The sequence below is a fragment of the Microtus pennsylvanicus genome, chromosome 4 (genome assembly GCF_037038515.1).
Source record: "Microtus pennsylvanicus isolate mMicPen1 chromosome 4, mMicPen1.hap1, whole genome shotgun sequence".
Taxonomy (NCBI): domain Eukaryota; kingdom Metazoa; phylum Chordata; class Mammalia; order Rodentia; family Cricetidae; genus Microtus; species Microtus pennsylvanicus.
In genome coordinates this window covers 23,937,728-23,960,004 of record NC_134582.1, presented here as the reverse complement: position 1 = coordinate 23,960,004, position 22,277 = coordinate 23,937,728, and the positions used below count along the sequence as shown (strand labels likewise).

General features: G+C 38.5%; 1 protein-coding gene across 7 annotated transcripts in view; it reads left to right on the top strand.

Annotated features, from left to right (window-relative positions):
- Positions 1–19,386, top strand: part of Csnk1a1 (casein kinase 1 alpha 1) — a 34,535-nt gene extending 15,149 nt beyond the window's left edge. The window contains exons 5-11 of one of the 7 annotated variants that reach the window (XM_075968521.1): positions 1,080–1,163; positions 4,477–4,616; positions 6,370–6,448; positions 7,103–7,177; positions 8,490–8,596; positions 10,392–10,504; positions 18,515–19,386. In XM_075968521.1, coding sequence (XP_075824636.1) covers positions 1,080–1,163; positions 4,477–4,616; positions 6,370–6,448; positions 7,103–7,177; positions 8,490–8,596; positions 10,392–10,504; positions 18,515–18,522 — 606 coding nt within the window. In that variant the 3' untranslated portion in view covers positions 18,523–19,386. Of the gene's footprint in view, positions 1–1,079; positions 1,164–4,476; positions 4,617–6,369; positions 6,449–7,102; positions 7,178–8,489; positions 8,597–10,391; positions 10,541–12,359; positions 12,491–18,514 lie in introns of those variants that run through there. The other 6 variants (XM_075968519.1, XM_075968520.1, XM_075968518.1 and 3 more) reach the window with 6 other exon arrangements.
- The last annotated feature ends 2,891 nt before the right edge of the window (positions 19,387–22,277 follow it).

Sequence of the window (22,277 nt, the reverse complement as noted above, 5' to 3'; positions counted from 1 at the left end):
TCTTCTTTTAGCCATTTCCCGGCCCTCCCTCTCCTTCCTGTTTTCTTACCTTAAACACCCATTATCCCTACATGGTCCCTGTTCTGCGTAGTGACAGAGCAGTAAGTACATGATTTTTGCCTTCACTTTAAACAGTGGCCTAGGTAGTAACACTTCACGCTCTTCCTCTCCCCCCTTATGAATAGTTGTCTTAATCACATACATGTCTTGGATTCCATGTTCCTTTTTTAGAATCTGTGTACTCCGTACAGTTAGTCAAATGATTTTTGTGGCACTGCTTATCTGGAGCTGTTTTCAGAGAGATTATTGGACAGAAGTGAAGTGTTTTATATAAGATTCAAATGTAAATGTTTCTCTTGAACACTTTAGTGTTTTGTTTCTGTAGCTTTTTTTTTGTTTTTGTTTTTTTGTTTTTTTTTTGTTTTTTTTTTGGTGTTTTCTGTACTGTAGTTTGAAATTGCCCATTGTGTAAGACTGGTTCCTTCAGTCAGCTTGTACCAGTAGTTTATACCCACAGGGGATCAGGTTTGATGGGGTGGGAGCAGCTTCCGAGTTTGGCTTTTGAAGTTAAAATTTCTTACTTGAAAATTGTTCTGAATTTGATATTTAGGAGTAGCCACTCCAATCTTAGTGAATTTGCTCATCTCGTCCAGTAATCGGCCCTGCATGCTTTTAAAAATAAATTTTAAGGTGACTAAATGCCTTCTACCTCTTCCTTACTGAAGATTTTTCCCCCATTCATTCTTTTTTGGGGGAAGGGCAGATTGTGATAAAGATTGCAGATCCAAATTCCCCATTTTTTATTTAAAAATGAAAACGCCAAATGTCACCATTGCTCTCCCTGTTTCAGGCAGTGACACAGTCCTAGTGGCATTAAAAACATAAGTATTCTAGAATTCATGTTGTTGAGCTCATGATTTTTATTTGGAAACTGAGAAGCTACAGTGCTTGGTGGAAGAAGGATGGCATTTGGCTACCCTGTTCTTTCTCTAATGCCTCGGTGTTGCCTGTCTGCGCCGGCCATTGTTGCAATGTACGCAATACTGTTTGATGCACTGCCACCTCTATTGTCTGTTCAGTGTTTAGAATCTCCAGTGGGGAAGAGGAAAAGAAGCATGACTGTTAGTCCTTCTCAGGACCCATCTTTCTCAGGATTAAACCAGGTCTGAAACTGTCTCCTATTCCAACCTCAACCCCAAAGTCATGTGCTTTTCTTTCTTATTGTTTCGTTTGAATTACTTTTATTTAATTCTGGAGAATATAGATCTTGCTCAAGCACCTCTTACGTTGGCATTATTCAGACATACTTGGCAAACATGTAACATTACTAAGATATTTTTGTGGCTTTTGCTTAAAACTTTAAAAAGCTTAGAGAAAACTTAAATGAAAATAAGATTGTCTTTGTTTTAGATCGACAGCATTGATGAGGAAATGCTGTTAGTTTAGTATTGGAACCTTTACTTTAAAAATAGACGAGATAGACTAGCTTTAAAAATGTGTTTGGAGTTGGAGAGCTTACTACACAGTTAAGTCTCATGTGCTATATTGACTGCTCTGCTGTACTTTCCTCTCCTTCCTTAAGAGCCTCAGGTAAGTAGAAGTCAGAGTTCACATCTAGGATTTCTCAGTGGTTGCTTAAAGAGGATTATACACTCTAGACTAGAAGACAGTGTATTTATAACAGAATAGTGACAGTTGAAGGAAAAAACAAACTACCTGAATGTATAACCCGATTTAGATTTGGGCAGGCTAAACCACCCAGTAATTTAATCACTTTACATTTTCTTATACTTTTCTAGAAATTGTAGCTGTGCCCTCCATGTGAATTTGTTTTTGGTTTTATTTTGAGGCCTAGTCTCTAGCCCTACGTTGGCCTGAAACTTGATAAGTAGATTAGGTTGCTCTCAAACTCAGAGTCATCCTACCTCTGCCTCCAATTAAAGGTCTATGCCATCAAGCTTGATCCAATGAGTTTTTATAGACAAAGGAACATTTACTTTAGGATGTGAATTTTGGTGCTTCTGGAACCCACAAGTCTATAATTTGATACCACATACCTTGAGAAGACAATATTGGCATAAATAACCAAAATTGAAGAAATAAGCAATCTGGCTTAATCGCCTAAATTACCTTTCATTTATTTTCTGCACTGCCTCTGCTTTGGTTTTGCATTTTGTTGTTTTCAGTACTCTCCAGGGGGCAAGCTCCTCCTACACAAAGGTTTTCAAGTACTCAAGAGTTACCTTATCCCAGAAAAGAAATGCCAACCATTGGACTGAGTGTGGTGGCACATGCCTGTAATTTGGTAGGAGGAGGATCACAGCAAATTCAAGGCCAGGACTAGTTACACAGGGAGTTCCAGGTAACCCAGGCATACTGAGACCTTCTCTAAAAATAATTCCAAACAGAGCTTACTGTTATGGCTAAATCTTGGTGGAGTAAGAGTGCATAAGTTAAATTGGTCGTTACAGGAAGAAACTTTAAAAACTTAATAGCCTCAGTTTTACCCATTCATCTGTATATTTTGCTTACATTTTGTAGCATAACAGCTTGATAATCTAAAATGCTTTACTATTCTGTTTATATTGTACGAGCTAGTTAGGTTGCAAATAATTAATGCAAGTTCTCAGAAAGGTAGTTTGTCCCAGTCATGAAAATTGCCCGAGTCTCTGCAGATGCAACCCTTCTGCTTAACTGGCACTGACTTTCCTTGTTTGGTTCTTTTTCTTTCTGTAGTTTGTTTAAAGATTGGAGCATTTGAGGAGTTAGTATTTTGCTTGGGTTTTTTGGTTTTGTTTTTTAATACTGTTTCCTCATTTTTGAGTACTGAGCTTCTTGAAACTTTGGTTGTTTACACAGAATCCACTAATTGAGTTGTGAATGGAGATTTAGCTTTGAGTAGCAGCTGCCAGATATAATCCACATTAGCACACTTCCCCTTCTCTTTGAAGAACTGAAGGGAGTAATCCAATTCCATGACCTAGGAATTGTTTTCAGTGCCTTCACACTTAATATTTGTTGTTTTTTTATTTTCAGTGTTATTCTGCAGAACTATGTGCTTGTTTACTGATAACTGGTTTTCGTATTAAGAGCAATGTGCAGTGTGAGCTAAATGCATTAAAATACTTTCCTGTATTTCTAAACAACTTGATTGCTAGAGAGTTTAATATTAGAGTTACAGGGCTTTTGTTGTCCACCTATATTATCACTAGTAATTTGGTTTTTATAGTAAACCAGATGAAAGTATAGGCCTAATAGCTGGCAGAAGCAGGGTTTTTGTTTGTTTGTTGAAACAGGCTTTTTTTTTTTTTTTTTTTAATGTATCCCTGGCTAGCCTGGAACCTTCCTTGTAGACCAGGCTGGCCTTGAAAGAAGAGATCTGCCTGCCTTTGTCTTCCAAATGCTGGAATTAAAGGCATGTGCCACCAGGCCTCACTGATCTTAACATGAATAGATGATTTGTTTACTTGTAACATGAATTTTAAAAGATTACCATAGCAGTTTTCTAAAACATCAGATTCTATATTGGTAAAAGAGACCAATATAATGATTTAACAAAAATAATAAAATGTGGGTGTAATTAGAAGAGACACAGTAGTCTCATTGCACACAGATATGTCAAGCTTGATAATGATGATAGGATTTTATTATAGTATGGCAAGTAGGGTTTTTTGTATAAAAGTTAAAGTTTCAGATACATTGGTAAAAGAATGAATTTTGTTGCCTTTCATCAAAAAATAAGTTTTCCTTTTTAAAAATTCAGTTTTGTAGATCAAATTTGAATTACTTAGAAAAAAATGTGCTGTTTTTCCTCCCTGGCTACCATATAGATTATATACAAAGTAAACATTTTCTCCTAAAATGCTACTGTGGCTTTGGGTTAGCTCGTTTAAACAGATGATTTGAAAGCCACCTTAATTTAAATGCTGTACTTTTAATTTTCAGGTGAACATACTATACTTTTTAGATATCTTACGAAACAATGTAGTGCGTGCTCTTGTTTTTTATTATCTTAAAAATGGTTTATTTTTATCAAACTTGGAGGATTATGTCCTTTAAATAATTAGCCTTTTATTAGCATACTGAAGAGTGACCTCTGAGAGAAAAGAGTCCAGAAAGCTTGTACATAAATTTTGGAACATGCTTTTTTTTACCCATTAAAAACGGGCTTTCAAATTTCATGTGGTTAAACAACGTTCTTGACAACTCTGCCTTGGGATATGTGTGTGTGCGCATATATACACACACACACATACTCACTGTGTGAAGACAGGCTGCTATGTGTATAAGAACCGGGCACGTCAAGTTACATAAATAAGGATAATGGTTGGGGGTTACTTGTGAAGAATAGTAAAGTCTTACTGGGATGTTAAATCTATTATCTGTTCATTTTATATTTCATTTTGATATTTGGATATACTTGTTTAATTGAAAAAAAGGCTAGAGGCCTAATTTCTCTTTGTTTTTCTTTTAAAGTTATTCCTTATTGATTTTGGTTTGGCCAAAAAGTACAGAGACAACAGGACAAGGCAACACATACCATACAGAGAAGATAAAAATCTGACTGGCACTGCCCGATACGCTAGCATCAATGCACATCTGGGTATTGAACAGAGGTGAGTCTATCGAATCCATCATGGAAGCAAGCAGTTGATGGCTTTTCTTAAGTTTGTATTAAAGTTTTTTATAGTGTCTTAAGGATGCTTTTTGGCTGAGGATTAAGAAATTGCTTATTGTTGTACCTTTTGCTTTTAACTAGTGCAGAAAAGCCAGCTAAATTAATGGTACCTTTTATTTTCTTTCTTGAAAGTTGTCTCTGGGCTAGAAAGTTAAATGTCTAGTATGGTGACACATGCCTGCCGTCTTAACTGTAGGAGACTGAAGCAGGATGACTGTTAAGAATTCAAGGCCAGGACAAACAAGTGGGTGTTTGCCTTAAAGAATCATGAATAAATAATAATATATAAATATAACAATATTAAAAAAAAAGAATTCAAGGCCATTCTTGACTATATGACGGGTACTAGCTAAGCAGGGTCCACATTGTGAGACCTTATCTAAAAAAAAAAAAAAATGAAAAAACAAAAGCCTATTAAACATGGAAGTTGGAAACATAATTAGTATTGACATCTGCGGTTTCACACATACCTACTTTTTTAAGTACTGATCTTCAGCGTTGTGTATTTTAGTGTTATGACTTGTGCTTATCACTGGAGTTGGCAGTGTGAACCTGGGAGAATGGAGCCTAAAAATGGGGTAGACTAAATTTTCATGCAGTAGCTAGCTTTATTCAGAGGCATCGGACAATTGATACTCTGAGGGTTAAGATAAGTCACATAAGTATCCAGTCACAGTGACAAACCGCACAAGCGGCACATGGCAAAAATGTTTTTCCATGGAGGCATATAAACAAACAATAGCCAGTTGTGATGAATAATCTGAATAAACTCCTGTCCCCTACCACGGGGGGAGGGGATGACAAAAGTGCATTCCAAGAACAGTTCCATGTCTTTGAAGAAAACTGAGATTGCAGTACTCTTGTTTACTTAAAAACACTTGAATTCTCCTTACATGAGTCCATTCTTCTACCGTATTCCAATAACTTGAGTTCCAAGGGGTGGGGATGATCCATGGGTCACTTTTACAAGGAAAGTACTGTAACAGTACTGAGCTTTGTGGCTCATGCCTGTAATCCCAGTGCTTTGGTAGTCTGACAGGATTAGGTATAAGTTTGAAGTCAATCTCAGGACAAATAAAAATTTGTAATAAACCAAAATGTGATTGGTTTTTGTTTTGTGGTGGTGGTGTTTTTGAGTTCCTTTTAATTTTTGGTTAGTGTTTTCTCACTAACAGAAACAACGCAAAAAGTGCTGTCTTTGGGTTGAAATGTGGGAAGAGAAATAGTAAATTTCTGAATACTCTGAGATGTACAGGGATTGATTACATTCACTTTGTGGATCTTAAAATATTACCTATCCAAATAGCCCAGGAAAGGGTATTTCCTGTCACTGGATTTATTTCTCTTGGCGCATGTGCATTAAGTGTGTATACACCTGTGAGCTTAGCTTTTTTTGTTTCAGCATCTGTAGAAGATCTTTAGGAGTTAAACTTTAAGATATCTCATACTACTTGTTTTTCATTAGTCATTAGCTTTTAGAGAGTTAGCTAGCTATATTTTCGTTCTTTAAATTCTCTGACAACCTTGTGTAGTTAACCAGTCCATTTTGGTTTTTAATAACTCTAATTACCTAATTTTGTAAGACACTCAGTAGTCTTTATTGTCATTTGTGAACATTGTTTCTTATATGTACAGACTTAGTTTTTATATTTTTCACTATCTGGTTCATAAAATAACATTCTCTTTTCTAGTCGCCGAGATGACATGGAATCTTTAGGATATGTTTTGATGTATTTTAATAGAACCAGTCTGCCCTGGCAAGGGCTAAAGGTAAATCAGATTCAAATTACTGGGGATTGTTTTTGTTTATCTTATCTGAAGGAAAAATATGAGACAGGTGATCCCAGAACTTGGGGAGTGGTATTGGGCCCAGAAGATTAAGAGCAACCTTAGACGGCATTCATAAGTAAAGAACCAACCCTTCCATTTCAGGGGAAGGACCCTTGAAAGGGGAGAGTAAAAAGAAAGTAAATACTGTGGAGGTGTCCTTTAAAGTGTTTTCCAGATCTGAGTTTCAGCCAAAGTTAATTTGCTGTTGCCTCTAATTTGGGGGAATAAATTAACCATTTCAGTAAGAAATTAGTTAAGAGCAATTGTTAAACCTGAAGGCTAATGTTCTTGTGCTGGTACTAATTGGTGACAGCCTGCCTTAATCTAGATAAAAGCATCATAAGCACAGGGCTTGTGATGTTGAAGTGTGCTTTTGAGAGTGTGTAGAATAAATGTAGAATTTTTAATAGCTATTTTAAACCTTTAAAGGAAAATAGTGCAGTGCTCAGTTCTTTAGTGAGTAGCTTTATCCGATATGGACTTGATTCCATGTGTTCTTTTCTTGACTCTCACATGCTGAATCTATATATTCTGTCTAGTGAGTTCAACTGCATTTCTTTAAGATTAAATCTGTCTGTGAACTACCTTTTACAGGCTGCAACAAAGAAACAGAAATATGAAAAGATTAGTGAAAAGAAGATGTCCACTCCTGTTGAAGTTTTGTGTAAGGTAAGTGTACATGATGAATATTCAAAAATAATTCACATGATCAGGTGTGGGGGTACACACCTTTAATCACAGCACTTGGGAGGCAGAGCCAGTCTGATCTGTCTAGACAGCCAGAGTTTGAGTAGTAAGACTTGTCTAAGTAAATAAAAACTGGAGAGACACCCCGCCATGCTCAGAAGCATGTGCCATGCTAGGGGTGGTGTCATAGTTGTGCCTTTATCCCAGCATTCCAGACTCAAGAGTCAGGAGTTCCGGGCTGTGTAGAGAGATCCTGTCTCAAAAAAGCAAAAGTAGTATTTGCTGCTCTTACAGGAGGTACAAGTTAAGTTGCCAGCATCCACATTGAGTGGTTTATAATCACTAGTAACTCAGGCTCCAGACTTTTCTTGCTTTTATCCTCTTTGGGCACCAAACACATATGAAGCAGGTACAGTGTGCATATATAAATAAGTCTTAAAAATAATTCATATAAAGTTCAGCGGAATGGCACAGTGAGAAGATACCTGCCATCAAGCCCGATAGCCTCAGTTTGATATTTGAGATAAGTGGTGGAACAGACCAACTCCCACAAGTTCTGTTCCACATGCATGCTATAGCATATGTATCCATACACATATGTAGTGCACACATAAAGTAAAAAGTAATCACTTTAATAAAATAAAAAAGCAGGGTTTCTCAGTAGTGATGGAGCCAGTTCTAGAATTCAGTCTGTAGACCAGGCTGGCCTTGAATTCAGATCCACCTGCCTCTGCCTCCCAAGTGCTGGGATTAAAGGTGTGCACCACCGCCTGGCAAAAGAAGCAAATCCTACATTAACAGACATCCGATCTCAGCGTAGGGGAAAAATTACCCTAGTAATTTTCTTAGACAAAAAAATCAGTTGTTTTTGTTATTACCTGCAGAAAAAAATTCTGAATTGTGCTATAGAAAAAGGTTGTTTCTTTCACAATTGTCATAGGGTTTCTATTGCTGTTATGTAACAAACACTGTGACCAAAAGCAGCTTGGGGAGAAGAAGGCTTTTGTTTCATTTTAGAACTCTCAGGCCGTACTCATCTCTGAGGGAAGTCAGCGGGAGTTTAAGTCTGGAACTTGGACTAAGGAGCTAAAGCAGCCAGTGGAGGGCTGCTGCTCAATGGCTTACTCCCCAGTGAGAAAGGGCACTCCTACAGCAATCGTTAAATCAAGAAAATGATTCAATCTGCTGGGGGCATTTTCTCAAGTTAAAAGAAACTAGCCAGGACATGTATTTTCCTTTGATTTTCCTAACTTGGTGTTTTTGTTTTTCACTTTTTTAAATGTTGGCTCAATAGGGGTTTCCTGCAGAATTTGCCATGTACTTAAATTACTGTCGTGGGCTGCGCTTTGAGGAAGCTCCGGATTACATGTATCTGAGGCAGCTATTCCGCATCCTTTTCAGGTCAGTTGTTAATCCCTAGTGGCTGCAGAGGCTGAAAGATGGCTTAAGGAGAGCATAGTGATCTTGTAGGCAACTCAGATTTGGTTCCCACCACACACGTTGGGCAGCTTGTAACCACCTACCTGTAGCTTCACAGGATCATATAACCTCTGGCCTTCATGGGTATTTGCTCGTGTACAATTGCTCCTCCTCCCACCCCCAGTGTGTGTTTTACATATGCATAATTAGGAATAATTTTTGCCCCATCCTAGTGGCTGCATATACAGAATGACAAATCCCTAATCTAAGGCTCAATGGTCACAGGCTGTGAGATTGTATAACCTCGGAACATCAGAAGCTGCACCCATAAAATCTCACCAACATGACAGCTTAAATTAAGGATTGCTGAGAGCAGGAGAAATTGTCTTCCCCAGGGAAGAGTTCACTAGGTGGTTATGCGATACCAAGTAGTCAGCCCTGAAAACATATAGAACGTTACACATACTAAGCAGATTGTACTCATGGATGTGGGGGGGGGGGGGAGGGAAAGAGTAACAGCAGTTCATGAAAAATGGTTATGGTTTCTTTTTTCTTCAAAACAGGGTTTATCTTTGGTGCCTGTCTTGGAACTCACTCTAAACCAGGCTGGCCTCTAACTCACAGAGATCCATCTGTCTCTGCCTCCCAAGTGCTGGGATTAAAGGCGTGGCCTGTCTGGTTTATCATTTATTTTTTTATTTATTTATTATTTGTTTATTTGAAAGAGGGTTATATAGACTTTTTTGGAGAGAGGAAGGGAAGGGAGAAGTTATGTAATTACATTAATCTCAAAATTTTAGAAGTAAATGGTTTTTTAAAAATTGTTAAACAGTAATTTCAATTGTACAGAAACCTATTCAGTACCAAATAAAGTGTTAAAAGCCAGGAATGGTGGTACATGTGTTTAATCTCAGCTCTTAGCTAAGCAGAGTCCCAGGCCAGCCAGGGCTACACAGAGAAACCTTGTCTTGAAATTATGTGTTCCTTCTCCCAAGAAAAAGAAAGGGGCATTAAAATATAGAATCTGCCAGAGGGCTACAGAGACTCCAGCATTTAGAAGATAGAGGTAGGATTGGGAGTTCAGGGTTATCATTAGTTCCAGAAATGATGTCCTGAGATACTAACACCATCTCCCTCACAGAGCTGCCAGTTGTGTGCATGCTCCCCAAGGAGGTGCTAAATGAACCTTTCTAGGTAATTGACACCTTGACTCACTGTAGTTGCTTATTCTGGGTTTTTTTTGTTCTTATTGTTAGTTCTGTTTTGTTTTTCTAGTATGCCCCTATGGAAGTTTCTGTTTTGATTTTGTTTGGTTTTTAGGACAGGGTCTCACTATGTAGACCAGGCTGACCTTGAACTCAGTAGATAACTGTCTTACTGAACACTGGGGTTAAAGGCTTGTGTCACTGAAAATTTAAAAGGCAGTTTTCTTTTTGAAAATTTTTTTTTTAATTTAATTCACCAGACCAGAGTGGCTAGCGTTTTCCTTTCAGTTGTGACATGTGAGAAGTAAATAATTACCTAAAGTTATTTACAAGAAGAAAAATCTTAGAGGTTACCATGCTTATGACAAAATACTCTAAAGAGGATCCTTGGAGCTGGACCCAGTGATGCTTTCCCTTAATCTCAGCCTTCTGGAAATAGGCAAACAGATCTGAGCTTGGAGAGTTCTAGGCCAACTGGAGCTACAAAATAGGAAAAGAAATGCCCTCGACTGTCTTGAGAAGTGAGTAGGCTGGACAGTATTGAAAGGTTAACGTGGCATTTTATTTTTCAGGACCCTGAACCACCAATACGACTATACATTTGATTGGACGATGTTAAAGCAGAAAGCAGCACAGCAGGCAGCCTCTTCCAGTGGGCAGGGTCAGCAGGCCCAAACCCCCACAGGCAAGCAAACTGACAAAACCAAGAGTAACATGAAAGGTTAGTAGCCAAGAACCAAGTGACGTTACAGGGAAAAAATTAAATACAAATTGGGTAATTCATTCATTTCTAACAGTGTTAGATCAAGGAGGTGGTTTTAAAACATAAAATTTGGCTTGTATTAAAAAAAAAAAAGACGTCCTTGGAAAATTTGACTACTAACTTTAAACCCAAATGTCCTTGTTCATATATATGTATATGTATTTGTATATACATATATGTGTGTATTTATATCATTTCTCTTGGGATTTTGGGTCATTTTTAACAACTGCATCTTTTTTACTCATTCATTAACCCTTTTCCAAAATAAACATTTGGTGTTGGGAATATGGCCAATCAATCCAAAATCCTAGACCTAACACTTGTTGATTTTTAATACAGAATCTGGTTAGCCATGGTATTTTGACTTACTTTCAGACTAACAGTGTTAAGATATTTATACATTGTTTGTTTGCATGCTAATGCTTTAGCATTTAATGGGAAAATGTGAACATGATCTAATTTTAAGAGGTGAGTCTTGGCATTGCCTTCAGCATGTCTGTCTTCTCAATTGCAGAGCACCTTGTTAACTGCAAAGCTCCACATATCTTCCTAAATCAGAAATTCTCTCTCTGCTAATGAACTATGGCAGATCTTAATTTCATGATGATCCTTTAAAGGAGTGCTTTATTGAAATGCGAAGGAACTTTAGGTACTAGGGTTCATTCAGTGTGAAATTGAAGCCTGCAGTTAGACCTTGTCAATTGAAGATAACTGAGGCAAATGCCATTAAACTGCTGGTCTGTCTGTCTTTTTCTGGCACTTTGAGTGCTTCTAAGGAGTAGAACTGTCAGAGCACACCCTCACTTCCTAATCCTGGTGCCTGAGAGTTCAACTCCTGCTTCCATGTTGTCTCCCCTTCTGGGGCTTACCTATTGATGCCTGCCTGCTTTGTGCACGTGGTGGGCAGGTAAGCTTTGGTTTTTGGTTTCTTGTTATTTCTGAAAGACTGCTCTAGTCTGAATGTGGTTTTCAAATATTAGTATTTGTTAATATTAGTAATATTCTGTATTTTTAGTGTTGCATTTAAATAATTTTTTTAAACTTGAAAATAGATTTTAGGCCGGGTGTGGTTGCAAATGCTTTAATCCAAGCATTTGGGAGGCAGAGGCAGGCAGATCTCATGAGTTCGAGGCCTGCCTGGTCTACAGAGTGAATTTCAGGGTATCCAGGGCTACATAAGACCCTGACTTTGTTAAGAACAGCTTTTATTATCTGAGGAACATTTGAAGAAATGGAATGAATTGATGTCCATCCTTGTCCCAGCAGCTCAGTAAAGTTGAGGGGCTTCCTTTCTGTGTTTCTGTATTTGGGAAGGATTGAGTTGAAGATTTGGCAGAGGAGGGGTTTCGATGATGAGGCCTGAGCTAAGCTGTTGCTCAGGGTGTTTTTTAGCCTCTGTACTTTAGTTGGGACTTGGATACCTCCTTTGTCTCTTAATACTGTGTAAGTAATCTTCCGTTGAAGTAGGTGGCAAGTATTTGTGAGAAGTGGAGAGTCTCTTAACTAAGATACTAAGCAATGTCTATGTTTGCATTTTTCATGAAATGAAGCCATTTATTTATTTATTGCCGAAAGCTGGCTGGGATAATAGGATCCATCACAAATTGTAGCTTCTAGAACTGAAATTGAGATCTCATCTGGCCTAGAACTATTTTTCTTCAGGCATTCAGCAGCCTTCAGAAAGAAGTATTTTCATTTTGACCTAGTTTAATTGTTCTAATTTTCTATGTGTTTCTTACTCAATATATAAGCAGAATTTTTGTCCTGCTTTATCCAGGTATTAAAGACGAGAAGTTGGATCCACTGAGTTAGTATGTTTCCTTGGAAAAGAAAAGTGATTAAACTTAAGTTTAAGCTGCCTTCTGTATCGTAACTTTTTCATAAAAGTAACTTAAATCATAAAACAGTTACAACATCAATAGACACAGTGGTCGTGCAAATTATTACATGTACATGAACCTACAGTGTTCTGAAATATGATTTTCAGTAAATACCTTAATGACTGCTTTCAGAAGGTACATTTCTAAGACGAGGTTCAGTGACATGCTTATATATAGTCTTAGCTACTGGGAGGTTGAGATGAGGATTGCTTAAGTTAATGACCAGTGTTCCTTCTCAAGGGGGGGGGTGAGTTACCAAGAGGGTTTTTGTTGTTTTTTGGGGGTTTGTTTTATCTTTATTTTTTACCTTGAGCAAAATACTGCTTGCCACTAAAATACGTCAGTCTGGGGCTAGAAAGTTAGCTAAGTTGGAAAGTGCTTGCTTTGTATGAATGTGGACCTGAGTTCAGGTTTCTAGAACCTCCATTTTAAAAGCCAGCAAAGACTGGGAAGTGTTTGGCACACACACCCTAAATCCCAGCACTTGGCATAGAGCAAGCAGATTTCTGTGAGTTTGAGGCCAACCTCAAAATGGTGAGACCGGAGACCCTGTCTCAGCAACAAAGCTAGCAAGCTGTTATGAGGTTTGCTTGTACGTCCAGCTCCGCCTAGCAGGGCGGAGACAGGCAAAACCTTGGGACTTTCTGGCTGGCCCTATAAAACCTAATCAATAAGCTCTGACCTAGTGGAAGACCCCAACTCCAAAAAATAAGACATCAGAGGAACCACCACTAGACTTGACTCCTGACCATGACCCGCACAGAGATGCACAAGCTGTGCCACTACCCAGAATATACAGTAAAAGAGATGGACTTTCGACTCCTTAACATTCGTGAATTTAGTGTTCGTACAGAAAGCTAAGAAAAATGCACATGCCGTAAGAGTGGTATGAAATAAGCATGAGAAAATTAGTCTTAGACCCTCTGCCACTCACATTATATAGGTGATTCCAAAATAGGATGTATAAAACAATACTTAGTTTCTGCTACTTTAGCTTTTGATCTCATGGAATCTTCCAATAATGGTAACATATTATTTCTCAGCTCAAAAATTATAGAAAGTAGCCAGGCAGTGGTGGTACTTACTACCTGTAGTCCCAGCACTTAGGAGGCAAAGGCAGGTGGAGCTCAGTGAGTTCTAGGACAGCTAGAACTGTTACACAGAAAAACTGTCTTGAAAAATACAAAATGAAACAAAAAATTATAGCAGGTGGTGACTCATAACCTTTAATCCGAGACTTGGGAGTAGAAGGATGGATCTGGTTGAGGATCACTCGGGCTATATAGTGAGACTCTCAAAGACCAAAATAAAATGAGTAAAAGATACCCCTTAAGACATACATATTATAGCTTCCTCCCCTTTTGATGATAATCTCATGTGCTTGTTTATGTCAATGAATTCAGTTCATAAATCTTTAGCAATCAGGCCTCTAAAAGTTCTCTTCTGGAAAGATCTTCTAAATGTTGGCATTATTTTTTATAGTTCTTTAGGGTTTTGTGAGGGTTTCTGTTTTTTTGACTACTCGGCAGTTATTTTTTTAAGCGTATGTTTCTTTCATAGATATTACAGAAATTTCTAGCCACTTAGAGTGTTTAAGTGTTCTTAAAAATCTTGATCATGCTGGGCGCACACCTTTAATCCCAGCACCTTGGAGGCAGAGTGGATCTCTGTGAGTTCGAGGCCAGCCTGGTCTACAAGAGCTAGTTCCAGGACAGACTCCAAAGCTACAGAGAAACCCTGTCTCAAAATATGTAAATATAAGCCGGGCGGTGGTGGCGCACGCCTTTAATCCCAGCACTCGGGAGGCAGAGGCAGGCGGATCTCTGTGAGTTCGAGACCAGCCTGGTCTACAGAGCTAGTTCCAGGACAGGCTCCAAAACCACAGAGAAACCCTGTCTCGAAAAACCAAAAAAAAAAAAATGTAAATATATATATATATATTTGCTCATTTAGCTAGTGTATGCTTCTTATGTCATAGGTGGATTCTCTGCTCTGATAACTTTGCATTATTAGGCCTTTCAGTTACTGCATTCCAAAGCCAATCAAGACCAAGAGAAAGGATTTCCCCTAATGTCTCTTGGACTTTTTCTTATAGTGCTGAAGTGCCCCTAAGATTGAATTTTTTGCTTCTCTTTGTATAGCAAAGAAAAGATGAAAAACTTCTCCCTCTGAACATTTGACAATCCATTTAATAAGTGTTCTTCATATGTTGATGATTGTCAGAAAGGTACTTGTTTATGACCTAGAAGAGACAAATATTTTATGAACATTTAAATAATTCAGTTAGTTCTGATAACCCACGAGTAGCTGATGCAGTAGAACAAGTTTGAGAGTGGCCTTGACCTTCTAAGACTTAAGTGTTTTCCCTCACACTAACCTACCTCTGTCAGTGATCCCCAGAAGCCTAAAGGGCTTTACCATGTGTAGTTTAACATTTTCTGACTTCACCAACTGCTGCCAGGAACACAGCTGATAATTCAGCAACTTAACCCAAAACAGGAAAGGGAAGACCTAGTGATACCTGGAGAAACTGACTTACCCTCAATACACTCAGTCCAAAGAAGACCTGGGAACTGAATCTTTGCTGAAACCTGGGATTTTCGTCAGCTTTTCTCATTGTGGACAGTAAAACTAAAGAGAGCGACAAAAGAAATGAAGAAAGTGCAAGAGACCTTCAAGACTCCCTGGGCCTGTTAACTCTCAGCTCAGGTTCTGGGATGGCTGTCAGAAGGCCTGGGAGAGCGCTGTGTAATGCCCACCATCTGCCAGTTGGGACAGATTCCTTTGTAACAGGTATGTTCAGCTTAGCGACTATGGAAACTATTAGAAAATGAATCTGGGTAGAGAAGACAGTCATTCAGATTGTTTTTAGTCTGCTGGTCCAATTTAAGGAGGAATTGAACCTGTCACACATAAATTGCCGGTGTGCAATCAAAAATACTTTCATCTTTCACAGTGTTCATTTTGTAGAGCAGAATTTGTTAGTTTCATATATACTGGCAGCTTAATTCACCTAGCTTAATCTTGTATAACCAGAAGACCCTAGGAGAATATTGTAGAAAAAGTTACTTAATACAAATGACATTGTATGTTGATTATTGAGTTGATAATAAATGGTTTCGTTCTTATTATACTGTGGAAGGAGGCTAAATTTCAAACACCCACCACAAATATATAAACCTTATTACTGTATGAACATCCTTTAACTGGATGGTAGACCTTAATTATAATCTCATTAATACAGACATATGTAGAGACAGGAGGAACTGTCTCAAAACATAACTATACCTGTTTAAAATGGATTCTGGCTATTTTTTTTATTAGACATGTTTGCAGTGAATTCCTTAATAAAGATACATTTCTTGTATATTACTTTTTGAGGGGGTAAAGTATGATATGATTGTTAGATAAAATAAGCACTTTTTTCCTGTTTAAAGAGTAGCTTAATTCCTGGATAGTCACACTAACCCTGCAATTTTGGTAATAGTCTTCACTCTCCCTCTCTTTTAGGAAAAGAAGAGGTTCATTCCTCATTTTAACTGATGTCACAGTGAAGATTTACTCTGGAACCAGAAGTGCTACCCAGGCTGCAAGATTTTTAAAACAAAAACTAAAGCACAGTGGAAGAGACTGTGCTTAGTGGTGGTTGAAGACTGAATGTTGGAGGCCTGCTATTGTGTTTTTCCTTCTTGATTACCATCCAAGAACCGCTCATTTGAGGGATGTCACCTGGGTAGAAAGAGCATCCTACCATTGACCTGTCTAGCTGAAGAACTCAAACTGGATTTGACTACTTTATTCTACCAGGAATATTGTTAGGCTAATCTTCAACCAAGCCCTAAACAGTTGTAACCAGAGACTGAACTAACTGTTCCACAAAGAAAGACTTTTGACCTAGAACTTCCCTGTTATTAAAAACTAAGTTGTTTTGTATTTGGCTTATAGTTTGTTAGTGGCTGGTTTTCCACTTCATACCTGATCGTGTAGAGGGATACTGAGTGTAACGAAATACTAAAATATAATCACATGATTACAGCAAATTATTATAAAGGAGAGGAGCCCTAGTTTTTGTAGCCAGGAAAGTCATTTTTACAATTTATGAATAACTTTCATAGTTAAAGCCAAATACTGATGGGGATAAAGATCCTTTGTATTTAGCTAGTCCATAGTTTCTATCTAGATTTTAAATTTTTAACTTATTAATTACTCCATGAATTGGAATTAGATTGCGGTCTGGTCAGTTTACAGATGGGAATTAGGGTTTGGTTAGTAGCCTTTTAAAGTAGGCCCTACTGTGCCTGGGGAGGTGGCCCAATAGATAAAGCACTTAGCACAGAATATGAGGACCAGCCTTCAGATCCTCCAAAACACTTAAGTTGGGTAGATATGGTTGTCCACTTGGAATCCCAACACCTGGAAGTAAGAGACAGCGTCCCCAAAGAAAGCTGGCCTGATTGTGAGCTCCAGGTTCAGCAAAAGGCCCTACATCAGTGTATTCAAGGTGATGAACCATCAGGAAAGATACCACCTAATTTCAACCTCTAGACTGAATACAAGTGTGCCTACACTCAAGTATATACACACACACGCAAGAATGCGTGTGCACAACGGATTTTTTTGGTTTTAAGTTTGCCGGTGCTATTTCATAATCTTAGTGTTTGTTTTCTATGCTCTTAGGATGATGGAATTGGGTTTGTTAAGTAGCTGCTTCTGGTTGACAATGGGAAGGAGGAGTAAAGCACATCATTGCCTTCAAAGCTTAATTGTATTTACCAAATACGTGAGGATGTCTGGTTTTCCTCCCAATGAAAAGTTCCTAGTTAACTGGTGAAGGAATGCTTATTTTAAAAAAAACGATGATTATAAATGTTTGATATACTGACTTTCCAGTTTTAGTCTTAAAAACATCTGTAATAAGAAGTAGTAGGGTTAGATTCTAAATCTCACCAAACCCAAAGGAAGTCCCACCAGTGTTGGCGGGGGGGCTGGGGAAGAAATACATTACTGGCCAAAGCATGGTTTTTCTGTGATGTGGTAGGCTTGGTTTTGATTTTTGTCGAAGTTAAATGGTCAGAAATGTAATTCAGTCATCTGGGGGTTTAGAAGGGAATAGACAAAATGGCTCTTATTATTTGATATCCAGGTTATTAAGGGTATCAATAGGTGGGCGTGTTTATTCTGTCTCTAGCCATAAAGAACCATTTAGAACCAGCATCCTTAATGCAGAAGCCCTGGCTTATGGGAGAAGGAACTGTACAACAGGATAGGACAGGAAGTAAACATTGCCAAAGCATTGCATTGCTTATTTCTAGTTCACAAGTCAGTGAGTAGAGTGGGGGTTTAGCGGAGGGGGGGCTTGGTTGGTTTGGTTTTTTGAGACAGGGTTTCTCTAGCTTTGGAGCCTGTCCTGGAACTAGCTCTTGTAGACCAGACTGGCCTCAAACTCAGAGATATGCCTGGGTCTGCCTCCCGAGTGCTGGGATTAAAGGCGTGTGCCCAGGGACACTTTCTTTTTAATGCAACAGTGGAAGTTAAACAAGTATGAAGATCATTGTAAAGTTTTTGTATGCAGACTATACATATTTCTTAGAGGTATAACAAAGTAAAGTTGTGCTTTAAAAAGTGGAATAACTGTTCCTGTTGTGAAAATTCTGCCAGAAATGGTATACACAAAAGTTGGCTTCTGATCTAGTTAGAACCATCCTCTAGTTGCAGCAATGTCACCGGTTTCTCATTTCAGTTGAGTTTCTGAAATAACTTGTGTTCTGGGTCCAAAAGAAGTGGACATCCTCTTGGATAGCTAGCCATTCACTACTGTAACTGAAAGTTGGATGCTGAGGCTGTAACTGACGATAGATTTCTTCCTGGATCATTCAAATCAGCGGGAAATGGCTTTAATTAGAAAGTTGTGTACTCTATTTTGAAAGGTCAGGTTTGATGATTTCCACGTTAAGAACAGCCACTAAAATGTGATTGTTGTCCTAGTTCTCTAATTTGGGGAGTTTGTAAAAATTTAAAACTTGTAACAACCTTTTTCTGTTTTGTTTAATAGGTTTCTAGGCATGAATTGAGGAAGAGAAGCAGCAGAGCAGATGATTGGAGCAGCATTTGTTTCTCCCCAAACTAGACTTTTAGTTCATATGTACACTAGCCAGTGGTTGTGGACAACCATTTACTTGGTGTAAAGAACTTAATTTCAGTATAAACTGGCCCTGGGCAGCATTGCTGGTGCTGACCCTGAGCTGTAGCCGCTGTAATTGTGAATATTAACTGAGGTAGTGAAACATGGTGTCCGGTTTTCTATTGCATTTTTTTTTCAAGTGGAAAAGTTAACTAAATGGTTGACACACGAATTGGTGGAGAAATTGTGCATATGCCAATTTTTTTGTTTAAAACCTTTTATTTTGAACTATACTGCTTTTGAGATCTCTTTTCAGAAGAACGGCATGAACAGTCTTCAGCCACAGTTGTGATGGTTGTGAATGTTCACAATTGTGTGTTCTTAGGGCTTTCCATCCCTGGGGTTTGCAAGTTGTTAACTTAAAACATTCTTTAAAAGGCTGGCTTCTTGTTTGCAAGCCAGCTGATATGGTAGCAACCAAAGATTCCAGTGTTTGAGCATTTGAAAGACTCTGCCTGCTTACCTGTGCTAGAAATAACAGCATCTAAAGTGAAGACTTAAGAAAAAAAACATAGCGACTACTAGATTATCCTTAGGACTCTGCATTAACTCTATAATGTTCTTGCTACTATAAAAGCATATTTGTCACAAATTTAGTTACTGTCTTACAACTGAACATGTATGTGTGTGCTTAGATAAATGTAATCACTGTAAACATCTGTATGATCTGGGATTTGGTTTTTATTTTGAAATGGGAGCTTTTTGTTTACAAGTTCATTAAAAACTAAAAACTGTTTCTGTAAGGAAGTGAAATTTTTTTAAACAAAATGCCTTGCTGACTCAACATGAAGTATATCTCAATTTTTTGTTTTATGTTTTGAGACAGGGTCTCATTTTGTGGCTCTGGCTAGCCTGGAATCACTATATAGACCAGGCTGGCCCTAAACTCTCAGATCTTATCCCTCTCTGCCTCCCTAGAGTCCTGGGACTAAAAACACGAGCCACCATGCCCAGCTTTCCCTGATTTTTTTTTTTTATAGATTACTGCAAGTCATCGTTATATTCCTCTGCTGCGAAACATTTTTTTTTGTCTTAAAGAGGAGAGCATCCTTTCCGTTTTCTTCCAATGACTCACAGACACAACCCAGTACTGCAGCTGCCATAACTTTGGCATTGACTCCTGTGGCCACTGACTAGCAAGCAGATGGACTGATTTTGAATATGAGTGAAAATGTTAAGGGTTTAATAACTATATTACAAGATATTTTTCTTAAAAATCCTTGCTAAATGGCTCTAAGAGTATCAACACAGTGTGAAGTTAGTGATCTTGACCCTCTAGCCCTGCTTCTGTAGGTACCTGTGCACGCTTCCTCATGGTCTCTTTTGGCCGCTTTCCTTTTTCCCTTTGATCCAAATGAAGGGGAAACTTATTGACCATAATTTTTCAAATGGTGTAATTTATTCATTACAGCATGTCAGGATAAATTAAAAGTTCATTTGTCTGAAAATGCTGCCAGGAGCCTATTGTGTAAAATACTCTGAATTGTAAATTGACACGTGTTTGAGAAGATTATTGGGATTGATTTGTTGTGGGTTTTTTATTTGAACAGCAATAACTAATTCCATGATTGCCATATTCTGTTATGAAGAGATGTATTCGTACCATAAAGCTAAAGGAAGGCTTAGTGAGTTGGGACTGGTGGGTGGCAGCTTCTGTTTCTTTTCTAACCATGCTTGTCAGTTAAGGTGTTTGTTTCTTGACTAATAAACCCTTTGATACTTTTAGCCAGAAATCAGTCTCATAAAGCTATTTTTGAGTATAGTTTGTGTAAGATAAAACTGTTCAGCTTTGGCTATAAATTTCCAGGCTGAGCTCCCTCTCTAGCGAGATATTTTTCAGTGCTTTTATTTACTATGCACTTAGACTATGCACTTTTTCTGAAATATTTTTGTAACACTTTTTTGTATTTTTGCCATTTGAAAAGGTGTGTCATTGGTCTGTAACTAAGTTGCAGGTTGGAAACTGCTGTCAGCTTTGTGAATCAGAGCAGAAATGTTTTTGTTTCCGGTGTTTTGTCCGTCTGCAGCTGGAGCTGGAATCCCACTGATCTTCTAGCTACCTTTCATTTTCCTCACAGTTCACCAAGAAGAGCAGAAGCTCAGTGAATGCTGTTACTAATCCTGTCTGGAAGTGAATCTCATTTCACCAAAATTAATTATGTTTTTCCACTAAAATGATGGTATATGTTGAAGACACATCACTTTGAAGTTGGAAGACCTCACCACTAAAGGCTCCACAGTGGCTGACTCGGCTGAACTCTAGGTTGCCACTCTTTTCTTTGTTCACCCACTGGGTGATGCAGCTTTTTAAAATGTTGGGAGATGGCCATTCTAACTACTGTTGAATGTCTCTGTTTGGGGAAGGTATAAATAAGAAAATAAAAAAAGAATATATATGAAGGGGAGGCTGGTTGTCTCCCATGTGGTTGTGCATATGCTCTTAGAATGCATAAGTGACATAGTCTGCCTTTGCTGTAATCTCTGCTGAGTCTGTTGTAAATACTCAGTGTACTGTGACAGGGCACTGATTATTCTGAGTTATGAACCACAAAGACGGTGGAGTCTAAGCTGCTAGGCTGTTTTCCTTGAAAATTGCTGGGACAATAAAGAATGGTTTATTGTAACTAGAATGAGCCATGAGGATTGCAAAAGGGGCCATCAAAGCATCTTTAGCTCACATGAAGATTTGCAACATCCAATATAGGTGTGTAGAAAGTGACCCCTCTTCCAACTAGTCTTTGTGGTTTTGTTTTTGTTTTGTTTTGTTTTGTTTTTTGGTCTTTCTGTGAGGTGGTCTTTCTTGGTGATGACCAAGATGTGAGGGTGCGTGACGTGGCAAATATCAGAAATATGATCCAGACGTGCAGTTTCATTGAATTTGTGTGGTGTGGGTGTCCAGGGCTCGATTTTTCTTTTTCAAGACAGGTCTCTCTGTAGCTTAGGAACCTGTCCTGGAACTTGCTCTCACTCTGTAGACCAGGCTGGCCTCAAACTCTGAGATCTGCTTGCTTCTGCCTCCCAAGTGTTGGGACTAAAAGCGTCTACCACCACCACCTGGCTGCTTATCAGATTCTTAATTCCCTTTCTTTGATTTTGGTTTCTTTGGGCTAGTTTTGACCTCTTAGGCTCAGCAGTCCTCCCCTGCACACTGTAGATATGAACTTGTCTATTTTTTTTTTCTGGTGTAGGCAAGGTCTCCACTTTCCCAACATTGACACCTGCTTTTCACATGGGTGCTGGGGGATGCTTTCATGCAAGTTTTTAGCTAATATGGTTGGTTGTAGCATTTGTGTGCACATTGTTAGAGAGTATGGGGGTTTTCCCTGTAGCTTTATAGCCTGTCCTCTCACTAGCTCTGTAGACCAGGCGTCCTTCAATTCAGGAGAACCAGTGCTGGGATTAAAGGCCAGTGCCAACCCCGACCAGCTGTATGTTTGCTCCACTCATTGAAGTAAAGAGGATGGGACTGAAGCAGAAGATCTTGAGATCCAAGTATGTCTGCAATGTGAAATGGTTGCAAAGTTATTCACAGTTAACAAGCATTGATGTTTTGCAAGATGCAGTCACACTTAGCCTGAGTGGTGAAGGGTGGCCTTGAACTCCTGATCCTCCTCCCTTGGGCTGGGATCATAGG